General features: G+C 32.9%; 1 protein-coding gene across 1 annotated transcript; it reads right to left on the minus strand.

Annotated features, from left to right (window-relative positions):
- Positions 1-8020: 8020 nt before the first annotated feature.
- LOC111635581 lies at positions 8021-11720 on the minus strand. Its single transcript, XM_023380577.1, has 3 exons — positions 11607-11720; positions 9896-9985; positions 8021-8304 (listed from the first exon to the last, which is right to left on the minus strand). The coding sequence occupies exons 1-3, from the start codon at positions 11697-11699 to the stop codon at positions 8179-8181; spliced, it is 309 nt and encodes a 102-aa protein (XP_023236345.1). The 5' UTR covers positions 11700-11720; the 3' UTR covers positions 8021-8178.
- Positions 11721-12230: the final 510 nt, after the last annotated feature.

Consider the following 12230-nt stretch of genomic DNA (forward strand, 5'->3'; position numbering starts at 1 on the left):
ATTTGCAAACTACCAATAAAAGTAATTTGATACGATCATACTATTTCTTGTTATCATATATTATAACAGCCGTAAAAGTAGAAGTATTACATATCCTTTCAGGACTCCAATTACTGTACGTATCAAATATAATTAGACACGTTACAAAAGATAATGGTATTTAAACTGAACGGTGTCATTATTGATTAATCGTGTATATGCGTATAAATTGCAGAGTAATCTGCGAAAGAGATCTGCAAATAGGTTTTTGTACGGAAGATTTTCTATTGTGTATGTGAAGTTGTCTCATATTTAGGCATTACGCAGGCGAGGAAACCCGAAAAACTTTACGTGGCCACCCGCTAATCATGCTCGAACCGCGACAAACAACCAGTTTTCAATGGTTAATTCAATTGGACACCGAACGGCCAAGCTATTGTCTTAATTATCATGTATTATTTAGAGAGAAATGATAATTTGAAGATACGAAAATGTATTATTTACTTAGTATTTTCGATTGTTATTTTTCTTGTGAGTTACAAATATAATTTTAGAGAGTTTTAAATTCAATTCTGTTCGTTCTCTGTAACTAGAATCTTATCATTATTGTTAAATAAACAATGTTATAGATTTATTCGATTGTCACGCACCTAACTGTGTAACATTCTCTTTATGTAACCCAGATTGAAATTTTACGATGCAATTTAACTGCAATTCTGAGAAAATCAATGTATTGGATAAATTGAATTTATAAAATATTACTTTACATTTGATATAAAATTTATAAATATATTTTTATTGCTATAAAAGTAGCTCTTACTGTTATAAATTTTATGTAAACGATTCGCTTTTCCATTAATTTTCTATGTTAATGATGTAACACTAATGAGTTTCTAGAATAAGCAAATTCCGGCTCTTTCAGCAAAGTTTTATTTATGTCATTAATTAATTCCCTAATATCTTAAGGTCGATAGGGTTCAACACTGACATTACCAAATGGGCAGTATTGGGTGCGGTCCTACAAGCCTTACAAATGCAAATAGCTGCACTTTTTTGAACAGTTAACAGTTTTTTACGGTTAACCCCACACCTATACGGCATACATGGGTGCTAAATGAATTACACCTCTGTAAATAAGCTTAGTAGAATGCCTCATGTGTTCCTAGCAATACTAAGAAGGGCGTTGGCTGTCTTTTTAGCTTTGTCCGTGATGTTTTTAATTTAAGATGTAAAATTAAGTCTCTTGTCAAGAATAACGCCTAAATATTAAATTTCCGTTGTTTGCTTTGTTCTGTTAGCATTTATTCAAAGGGTAAACTTCCTGATGAGTAGCACATTCCTTCCAACTATCATGCTTTCGCATTTGTCTGTGTTAATTGGTTGCCTATCCACTGGTGATTATTATTGAGAATGTCGTTGCATATGTCCTGTAAGCGTTCACTGTTCCTATGTAAAGGTATGATAATTGTGTCGTCCTCATAGCCTGTATGTGGCAGCCATGAGGCAGGGTGTCATTTAAGTGCAGAATAGATTTATAGGCTCTGTTTCAGATACCATGAGCAGATTTGGATCTCTGAGGACAGCCTCGAGTGATGTATGTTATTCTGTGTTGTATAAACACTTGCATTTCTGTCGCTAAGATAGCTAAGATAGAACTGAAAAAGTTTGTAAAGATTTTGGGGGCAGTAATGATCATATAATGTGTGCAGGATAAATGGCCACCATGCGTGATCGAAAGCGTTTTTAAAGTCAATAGTGATAATTGTGTGAGATCCGGAATTTTAGTAACGAAAATCACGCACTTTTATTAACTAAAATTTGAATTAATTTACTTTCGTTTATGTAACGAATTAGAAAAAAAAACGATCTTAGCCGGGAATGTGTAAACCTTCCTGTCATAACTATCAATATCTATTGTTCTCTGCAGAACTTGCAGCTCATCTTGCAGAAAAGTTTATAGTTAACATCCAACTTTCGTCGCTTGTTTTAAGTTCCTAGGACACTTATAACCTTTAGCTCATAAACATTCGATCACGTGGTGGAAATTCCCCACAAAAAGCTATAAAAGACAGTTCTTACCCCCTCTCAGGAGAGTCTGTTAACGAACGCCGGACCGACGACATCGCACCGATTCTCCGAACCCGCCGAATTTCGATCTACGATCGACGATAACAGATCATAGCCAAAGTCGCAAAACTTTTTATAATTGTGCTCGATTGGATTAAACCGCACCTTTTATTGGACAATTAAGTGCCTCTACAAATTTACTCATCACGGAACCTACAAAGAGGTATGAAAAGCGTGAAAACTCACTCTCTCGAGAAATTAAGCGGTTTAGAAACGCTATTTGTGTAGTCTTTTTGTCCATTTGGCTTATTTTAATAAATTGTTGTTATATTTGTTATAAATGGTAGACTCCTTTACTCGATCACGCCCTTCACCTTATCGTCGACCCGAAAATTTTCTTCCTTCTCTCTCGTGACTTGTCATCCTGACTAGTGACGCAAACTGGGAGACCTCTGACCTCCCCTGCGGCAGACAATTGCACTATGCTGATTTATTTAGCCTGGTGGATGTAGTTAACGACTTGTCATCTGGTAGATGTCATTTGCTGTACCTTTGTTTTTAAAGAAGCCGAACTGATTCAGATTCAGGGTTCTATGCTTCTGTAGATGCCACGCGATCCTATTAATCATTAGGCCATCTAACACGTTTCCCAGAGTTATTTTTTTGTAAGTGTTAAAGCTGGTGACTTAGGGGATTAATTTGACACTAGCCTTTTGCCACTGAGTAAGAAAATATCCGTGCTCAAGCAGATATTGAAGAGAATTATAAATGCTGTAGGATTGCCCTCAAAAGCGTGCTTTATCATCGTACTGATTCTGCAGACAAGAACAGGGTCTTTGTTATTGGTTAGCGAAGAGATGATATTCGAAATCACGATGTAGGTTAAGTTGTGGTTATTGTCTGTATTAGGTAGAATGAGTGTAGAACTCTGAATGACCAATTTTGTATTGACATTCTGCTGTGGGTCTTTAAAGGGTAAAAGCTGATGTGGATGTGCATGATAGTTTCTTCCTTTTTATTGGTGTACCGACCATCAAGGAGCTAAATAGTAAAGGCGTTTGGAGCTGGTGTTTTACCTTACAAGGTTAGTAGTATGGTTCAAACCAGGGGCTAGACCTCCAGTGTTGATACAAAAATCCTTTCAAGTGTTAGTCCTTGTTTTATTTATAAGAATTTCGTAACCGTTGTGTTCGTGCCTGTACTGGTCTCTAAATGTGACTTCAATGTCTGGGTCCTGTTTGTTCCTAAATTTCGTCTTATTCACCTAACTTTCTTCTTCTCTTCTTCCTCAGGATCCACCAAGGAACCTTTTTGTGTTTACAATGTTTGAGCTCAGAAGCAATAACATAAGAGTTAGTGATTGTATTTGTGAGCCTGGTGACCAGATGGTCTAAGGTCTCCTGAGTATAGAGACTGTAGTGAGAAGTACTTGCTCAAAGGTTATTGATGGTGTCGCGGAATAACTGCCAGTTAGTGCAAGTTTAGTGAAAACTATGATTATTATTATTACTAGTAGTGTTCAGTTAAGTAGAGATATATCTATGGTCGCAACAGAATCTATGTTGGTAGTGTAACAGTGGTCGACTCAAGGGGTTATGTGACTGTTTTCTAAAGTTAGGTCGATCCAACTTCCCCCGTGGAACAGGAGAAGGTGAAAAGTGTGCTGGTGTTCAAGTGAGTAAGGTTGTTGCGTTGGGCCAAGGTTTCGTTAACTACGTTACCCCTAGGGTCATCTTTTGGACTATGCCTAATAAAAAATTGACTTGGCATTGAAGTCACCTCCTATTAGAAAAGGATTATCTTTGTATGATTTCAAGAGGTGATAAATGTCTTCTATGGCCGTCTCAATGTTAGTGGTGTTTGGAATGTAGAGAAACATTTGTAAAGATGAGTGTTATTGTCTGTAACACAGATGGCGGTAATGTATTCTGTAGTGTATTGGGAGACGAGGCAGGCGGTAATGATTTTATTTCTGATGATAATACTAGCTTTGTAGCGATAGCCAGGGTCCTGTGCTAGATAGACTTTCCAGTCATTGAACCTGACTATCATGTTGTTAATAGTGTAGGTTCTTTGATCATGATGATTTCTGTATTGTGTACATTGGAAGTGTGAATATGAAGGAAACAGGCAGCTTTGCATTTCTGTGCATTAATCTGCATGAGTTTATAGCTGCCAGTGTTTGTATTATGAAGTGGCGTGCCATCCTAGGAAGCAGTGGAGATGCCTCTTCCTTTGTATTTTCTAAAATATAAATACAGATTGAGCGATTGTTTTCATATTTTAACGTATTTTCAATTAATTAAAATTAATATTTTATTATAACCGCATTATTTATCTTATTACAAATTTCAATACTACATGTGAAAAAACGATAAAATTGCTATTGTATATTCGAATATCAGTGGCGGAATGGAAGTGCTGTATTGTCGAATATGAAACAGCTTCCAAGATGACAGATTATACCCATTCGCGCAAGTGCTTTATAGAGCACCAATGTCACGGATTAACTGGTGGATGTTACACACCAAAATATTGTATAACGTATTCACTGATTCAATCCAGGATCGGTTCTGAACTGTTACCCACCAGCGTGTTAGATATTTGGCCGCCCTAGCCCCATTCCGTGAATCATGAGTAGATTTATAAATTACCCCAACCGATAACAGTTTACTGGTATATTTTTACGATAGTTCTGTATAGCTGACAGGAGTTTTAAAAAATACATTAAAATATTTGATGTATTTATCCTGCTTTGCATTTTGTATTATTTACAAATTTCAAGTGTTAAACTAGTGATATTATTGTTTATTAATTATGTCCCACCTATAGGTGGATTCACAAGAAACGTGTACAATTCTTGTACAATGTTAAAAAATTAACTGTTTCTTTGGCAGCATCATTTACAACTAAATTTAATAAATAAAATGCTCAAGGTTCAGAAAAAGCTCTAGAATTTATTTTTCTTATATTTACGATTTGTCATAAAATTTTGTCTTTCCACCTCTTTCCAAAGACTATAAATATTAAAGTACAAAGTAACCGGTCTTGACTTATTTCTATTTAAGAAGTAGTTAAATAATTGAGAAACTAAAGAATTACGGACATAAATAAAACACTGCTTAAAATGCCAGAATTTTACTTAAACAACTAAATGAATTTTTTTCGAGTACAGTGGGGACTGATTTCTTTGTAATATTAGATGTAATAAGGACAGAAATTGTTATACATGTACAGACTGATAACTGTGTGCAGTTTGGTTCGTCCTCCCAAACGAGCATCAGTTCAAACTGATCCTGGATGTTTCTTTATTACTTTAAACGTTTAAAAATGCTAATAAATTCAGTAAAAAAACTGAATTTATTAGCATTATACTTTTTTTCCACTAAAGTAAAAAGAAATAGTTTTATAAATAAGTTATACGGCAATTTGCTGTGGCAGTAATGTTTTTATTATAAGTTAAGTCTGCTGTAGATAAAATAATATTAATAATGTAAGTCTCGATTAGTATAAAACTACAAAATAATTTTTCTTGGACATCTCACTAGTTTAAAAGCTGAAATAATATTCAGAGGCTATTGACTATTATTATGTTTCATTGCTCTAAAAAATTAAAAGAATATAAAACAGAAAAGTCTAAAACAATAGATTCTTGATTCAAAGATTTTTCTAATTAAAAAACATTCTTATCTGACAGCTGTTTTACAAAAATAAATCTAAATAGTATTTAAAAACTGTTGATACATAATTGTAAATAATGTACCAATGAAGTACGGTGTACATAATATACATACAGGGTGTTTTTCGAGGTAATGGTATTGTTTATCTGTATGTCTTTATAATACACTGTAAAAACACTTTAACAGTGTGTTGTATTTATGAGTCATGTCTGATATATAGGCAGACCGACAAACGCATTATTACAGCTGCAGAAAAAGTATAGTTGAGACTGGAACCCATTACGATAATGCTTTGCACTACTGGTAACAACGTTGATAAAGTTCGGACAAATCCTCTCAGGTCTTCACTAATTAGTATTACAAGAATCAACTGAAATGCCAGTTTTTCATAGAAATCGCTTTAAGAGATACCGTTACTTGAGAGGTTGTCCATGTGTTGTATTGCTTTATATCACCATACCACTCTATACAAACTGAAATTGTACAAACAAGAGAACTGAATTTATAATGAAGTTGAGTGCATTCGTAATTCAACTTGCATTTATTTACCTGAAAGAACTGACTTTAATAATGCAAAATCATAAGTATGATAATCTTCGAAATTGTTTCATTTGCGAACATTTGAATACGCATTGGAAAATAATAACTGTTTAAATTCCATTATACTGCAACATTAAAATCTGTTATAATGTTTTATTATTAAAGTATTTTTATATTTTTAATTATTATAAAACGGCAGAAAGCTTAATTTTGACGATTGAAATCGGTTTCACAAAAAATTCTAAATGCTAATAAATAATAGAATCGTCATTATGTCCGACCCGACTAAAGATACACACGACTTCCATTATTTTCCCACCCTCTGGACATTTAATTATCAAAATTTAACAGCATCAATGCACTAAATAAGCAAATCTGCGTGCAAAATTTCTGAAATTATCGGAAAAAGTACACGAGTTATTAAGTCTTAAATAAAATAATTAAAATCATGCTACCTCCCACACACTAGCATACCCAAATACTAACTTTCACACACAGAAAAATACTTCGAATTTATTTTTGCATTTGTGATAATGATGAAGCATTTGCTACACATTCAAATGCCTCAAGATATGATAAATGACATCGATTATTGTCATTAATGAAACTTAAAATACATTTAAATCGGATCACATGTTTTAAATGTTTGGTAATTAATAAATAATCAATACATCAAGCCAAACAGACACTTCATTAAAATATTTATTTAATTTTATAAGTGCACTCCTTCTACAATTATATATGACTACTTTCTAAACAGTTTTAATACATCGAATACTTACAAATGTTTTCAAGACGTACTAAAATACTTTAATTAAATTTGCATTATAAAGATAATAATATATGGTGATGTAAATGTCAGTAAATTGTCGTTTCTACACAAGAATTTAAAATGACATTAAGCATTCAGTGAAGTAACAACTTATTTAAACCAGAAAACATGTAATTTACAATAATAATTGTTTCTAATACTAAGTAATAAATTCAAATACATTTAAATATGGCTTAGTTAAAAGTGACAGTTTATAGCTCGCGATTAATTGAAAACGTAAGCAATGCACATATAAATACATATAATGCTAAATTACAATTGAAAATACTGAAAATCCAGAAACATAAACTATACTTTATAATATGTATCATAACTATAAAATATAGAAAAAAACACGTGCAGTTGCAGTGAACTAAAACAGAGAAGTNCGGGGGATGGTACCAATTCTCGAACCGTGTTAGAGCGAATCCGTGCTATAGAAGTGCCGTGTTATACGGGGGTTACCTGTACGTACATAGAAAGGTTCATATCTCTAAACATATATTTAAGTCAATTTTCAGTTAAAAACATAAATAACGACTAAATCATTAATTGAGCTACAATATCCGTTACAATTACAAAAATTATACAAATTTTTTATGGGTAAATAAGTACAGTAGAGTGTCGTTTATCCGAATCAATTGGGGACTGGAATTGTTCGGTTAACTTATTTTTCGGATAACCGATTATGTAGGAAAAAATATATTAATTTATCCCAAGTTGAAATTTTTCTCCGTTGTGTGTAGCTTCGCTTTGAGTTTTCGTCGATGTTAAGCCTAACGTAAACTTTTAAAAATAATAATCGTGACTATTGTATCGTTAAAAATTATTACTTTATTTTGTACAAACGAAATAAATATATTGAAAAATATAAGAACAATAAAAATTATACTTCAGAAGTTAATTTAGTATCAAAAACGTAAAATATTTGAGTAGCCCAAGACATAGCCAAAGATTGCAGCGCCACAGCGCTGGCGAAAATTTAAATTTGGCGACTAAAATTCTTTCGGATAATCGACGCTCTACTGTATAAGAATATAATTATGACTGAATGTCTGTTATTGAAGTCGTGTTGTTTCATTTATTCGTATTCATCAAGATTTAAATAATTGAAGAATTCTTTCCAGTTGTAATGTTAAGTGCAGGCGAAGTACATTTGATTTCCTTTTCCATTACACCACTCAAATCGATTAAAGTATTAAAGATGGAATACAATGCGTTGTATGCCTGTTAAAATAGTAAAAATGTTAATATAATTATTAAAGCGTTTCCAGTAACAAAGCTCCATGATATAGTTGGCAAAACAAAGTAAGGCAAACTAGTGATCAATGGACAACACAACTAAATAATATCGTGGGTTCGCGCCTAATCAACATGCTGTACACATAGAGTTTTCTGAGGGATTTTCGCATGTCGAACGCCTAAACCGAGACTTTCGCTTAGACAATCCTTTAATAAGGGTCTTCGTCTTGTCGGATCGCCCAAGTGTTGCTTAGCTTCATCTCGCGAATCCAAACAAACTGATACTGCATTGCTTGAAACTTTTGTTAAGCGATATTCTGAATTAATATATATGTTATCTTGACAACAGTCAATATTATAATAAAGAAACATTATTTTTTTATCACTTGATGTCAAAATTTTTTTTAGGAATTTTTAATTAAACATAAAAAAATACTTAAAACTGAAAACAACGAAAGAAATGCGTTAATTTTAAAGAAAATGCTTCAAACTTTATTTTCCATTGTCTGGCCTTTTTCAAAATTTGACACTAATGAGTCATTGTTTACCCAGCTGGATAACCTTGAAAACATCTGGTGTTGGATTTCTCGGGACATTCTCACACGTCTCGGGAGGACAACGGTCTAAAGTAGGGTGAATACTAGCTGGCGGTATATTTTTAAATATTTTAAAAAAAATTAAAATTTTTATTGCGATTTCCGACCCCCCGATTTAATTAAACAAATATATAAATATAATAAAATATATTAATTAAAAAGTTTAAAAACTATTAGAGGTCGTTTTTGACATCAGAAACTAGCTTTAAATAACTTATCGAAAGTAAAATCCGTGCACTACAACTTTAAAACAATTAATTAAATTTGATAAAAAAAATCGCGTTAAAACAATTAAGAGGTAATCGTGCGTATTTAAAAGTAAATATAAAATCGCGATAAAATTTTTTCGCGAGGGCCAAAAGGACCGAGTTTTCTGTAACGCTATGTAACCTGCCCGAGTTTTCTCGGAGGCCGGACGGCAAGAGTTTTAATTTAACTAATTAATTAATTAAAATTATCTAATATTCACATCAGTGAATTTTATGTCAAATATTTAAAAATTATCAATTAATTCTTTTCCTACATTTGCATTAATTTATGCTTTAACTAAGCATAATTAATGTGATTACGAAGGCAGCCACGCCTCGTATTGTACTTATTGTCGCAATTTCAGATCACCTTCCCTGCATTAACTTATGGCAGTGTAAATTACGTTCAGATCACTAGGATAAAAAATGAAATTATTTCAGTTTTTCATTTAAGGTAGCTTCAAAGTGATTTTAAGCTACCTGAACACTCCTTACAATATAAGATTACATTAGACCCCTTATAACACTGTTAATAATTCCGTGTTACATGAATTCAATGTTGTACGAGTCACTTAGATTTTACAAACACGTGTGCCAAGCTGTAAAAGGCTCACGTATTTGTTAAATCTTAAGTTATTCGTACAACATGGATTTCATATAACACGGAATAATCAACAGCGTTATAGAAAGGGTCGACAGTACTGTTTAAAAAATGTCACAATTTCTACTAACCTTGATGAAGAAATCTTCTTTCACATAGAAGAAACCACCAATAGATATTCCTAATGGAATTTTTCCAAATCGTTTTAGGTAGCAATTCATCTAAAAATTAAATACAAATGAATACAAAAAAATAACAAATGAGAATAGCAAGCGAAATCCTCATTAATCTGACTCTGCTCGAAATACGAATCGCGATCTTCTTTATCTCGCCTACCAGTTAATCTTTTTAATCACCATAATTTAATAATATCAATTCCTGTAACAAGCAAACTTTCCTGCCAAATATCAGAATTTTTCTACAGATAGCACACAAGTTATTAAGCTTCAAAATTAGTGAATAAAATCGTGCCACCCACCCACAGATACAATGAAATCTGTGTTGCGTACATGTTACATATACAATGTGTTCCTCGAGTTAATGGTATTATTTACCTGTTTGTCTATATAAAATACTGTAAACATACTTTAAGAGTGTGTTGCATTTATGGGTTATGTCTGATATAAACACAGACAGCCAAACGCATTATTTCAACGCCAGAAAGGAGTAAAGTTAAGACTGGAACCCCTTACGATGCTGCTTTGCACCACTGGTAACCACGGCGATAAAGTTCGTACAATTCTTGTCAAGTCTTCGCTAGTTAGTACTACAAGAAAATAAAGGGCAGTGAGTTTCAGTTTCTTCCAACGCCCGTATTACTGTTGAGAATCGAAGTAAAAACAACCAACCCCTTTGTAGCAATAAAACAATGAATTACAAGCTTTGTCTATAGAATAGTTATAAACCTCACGCCTCAAGAACATGCTTTAAAATTATTGCTAGCATCTCGGAAAACACCCTGTATAAGATAGGATTAGTTTTGAGATTACTCGTAATGGTATTTACAATGTTAGAAACTCAAAAAGATGTTTTTAGCACTTTCATAAGGCATAAAACACGAGATAGCACGCAGCCTAACTTAGCGCGCAAGTGGAAAAATGAATAAATGCACCGAATGCTGGTTTACCAACAGGTTGGCGTTGTAACGGTTTACAAATGGTTATCACGTGAGTAATGGTGAAAGATTAGGCTCAACATATTTGAGGCAGACAGTTTACAAAAGTTTTTCGAAGATGTATGCGTGGATTTGAATCCAGATTGCTCATAGTAGTAAGGACCATTAATGGTCGAGTGGGAAAAACCACAGAATAGTGGTAGTTAATCGTAAATTCGGACCTCGCCAACGTGCTGACCACGTGGAGTCTTTCGAGTTTCTTCGCGTTTTTAACACTAAAATAGGGACCAGATTCTTATTAATGTCATTCCGAGAGGCTTCCTTCTGTAGCAGATTACTCACGTTTTCCGTTGGTACAAACATACAAAGCGGTTCGAAATATAACTGTTAATATTACTTTTGTACATCTTAATCGCTACTAAAAATTAACTATACAAAATTAAAAGCTAAGAGAAGCTAAATAAAAAACCCAAAACGCGTATCAATGAATAAAAAATGTAATAAACGCCTTGTGTCCTATCGTTTGCCTACCGTTGTGCTAAATAAATAAGTAAAAAGCTATATATTTATATATTATTTCATACTGTTAAACTAAAAAAAAAAAATTCATCTTTTAAAGTTGGACTTATTGAGGGTACCAAAAAGCTTCATTATCAATATAAAAATTATCAGAAAATGAAACACTACAAAATTTTAATGAGAAACACAATAATCAAAGTCAACTTTACCTTCAGTTTAAATTCCAATGGCAAATCGGCAGGAGAAAGTCTGTAGATAGACGCAAAGTTGTCGTACAACTGAAATAAAAAATAATTTACCATATAATTATTTTTTCATATTAGTCCACCTGTGGCCAAGTGAATAAAAATCACTAAACAACGTAGATTCACGCCTGTCCAATCAAAGACGACGTGCAGTTTCCCGAAATTTCTTCACGTCATTAATTTTTGCGTTCAGTAGTTTTTCCACTCGGCACAGGTAGACTTAAGGCATGGCATTTAAAGACAATTCAAATATTTTATGTTATATAATTTCAAACTCACCAGTGATGTGAAATGTGATAATGCCCAACAGCTTGAAAGTACTGCTGATAGAACAATAGGAAATCCAATTACAAAGTAAATCTTTATATTTGAAACCATTTTTACAAATATGGTAATGTACATGAATATACAGCATATATGCATGAAGAATGCATACGTTAATGGCAGAATATCTTCAAAATTCTCATTAACTTCTTTTAGAAATTGCCAAATTTCGGATTGCTTTTCAAAAAATCTTTGTAATTTATACTTTAAAGAAAAATCATTTATCTTCATCCCTTCAAATTCTTCGGATAATTTGATCAATCT

The sequence above is a fragment of the Centruroides sculpturatus genome, unplaced genomic scaffold (genome assembly GCF_000671375.1).
Source record: "Centruroides sculpturatus isolate CEXI.00-Female unplaced genomic scaffold, Cexi_2.0 scaffold872, whole genome shotgun sequence".
Classification (NCBI taxonomy): Eukaryota; Metazoa; Arthropoda; class Arachnida; order Scorpiones; family Buthidae; genus Centruroides; species Centruroides sculpturatus.

Bases quoted from the DNA above. Each gene is read 5' to 3' on its own strand.
- LOC111635581 (XM_023380577.1), bottom strand. From the start codon at position 11,699: ATGGTAAATTATTTTTTATTTCAGTTGTACGACAACTTTGCGTCTATC. The intron at 9,986-11,606 runs GTAAAGTTGACT...TTTAATTTTTAG, and splicing joins CATTGGAATTTAAACTGAAG to ATGAATTGCTACCTAAAACG. The intron at 8,305-9,895 runs GTTAGTAGAAAT...CTATTTTAACAG, and splicing joins AAGAAGATTTCTTCATCAAG to GCATACAACGCATTGTATTC.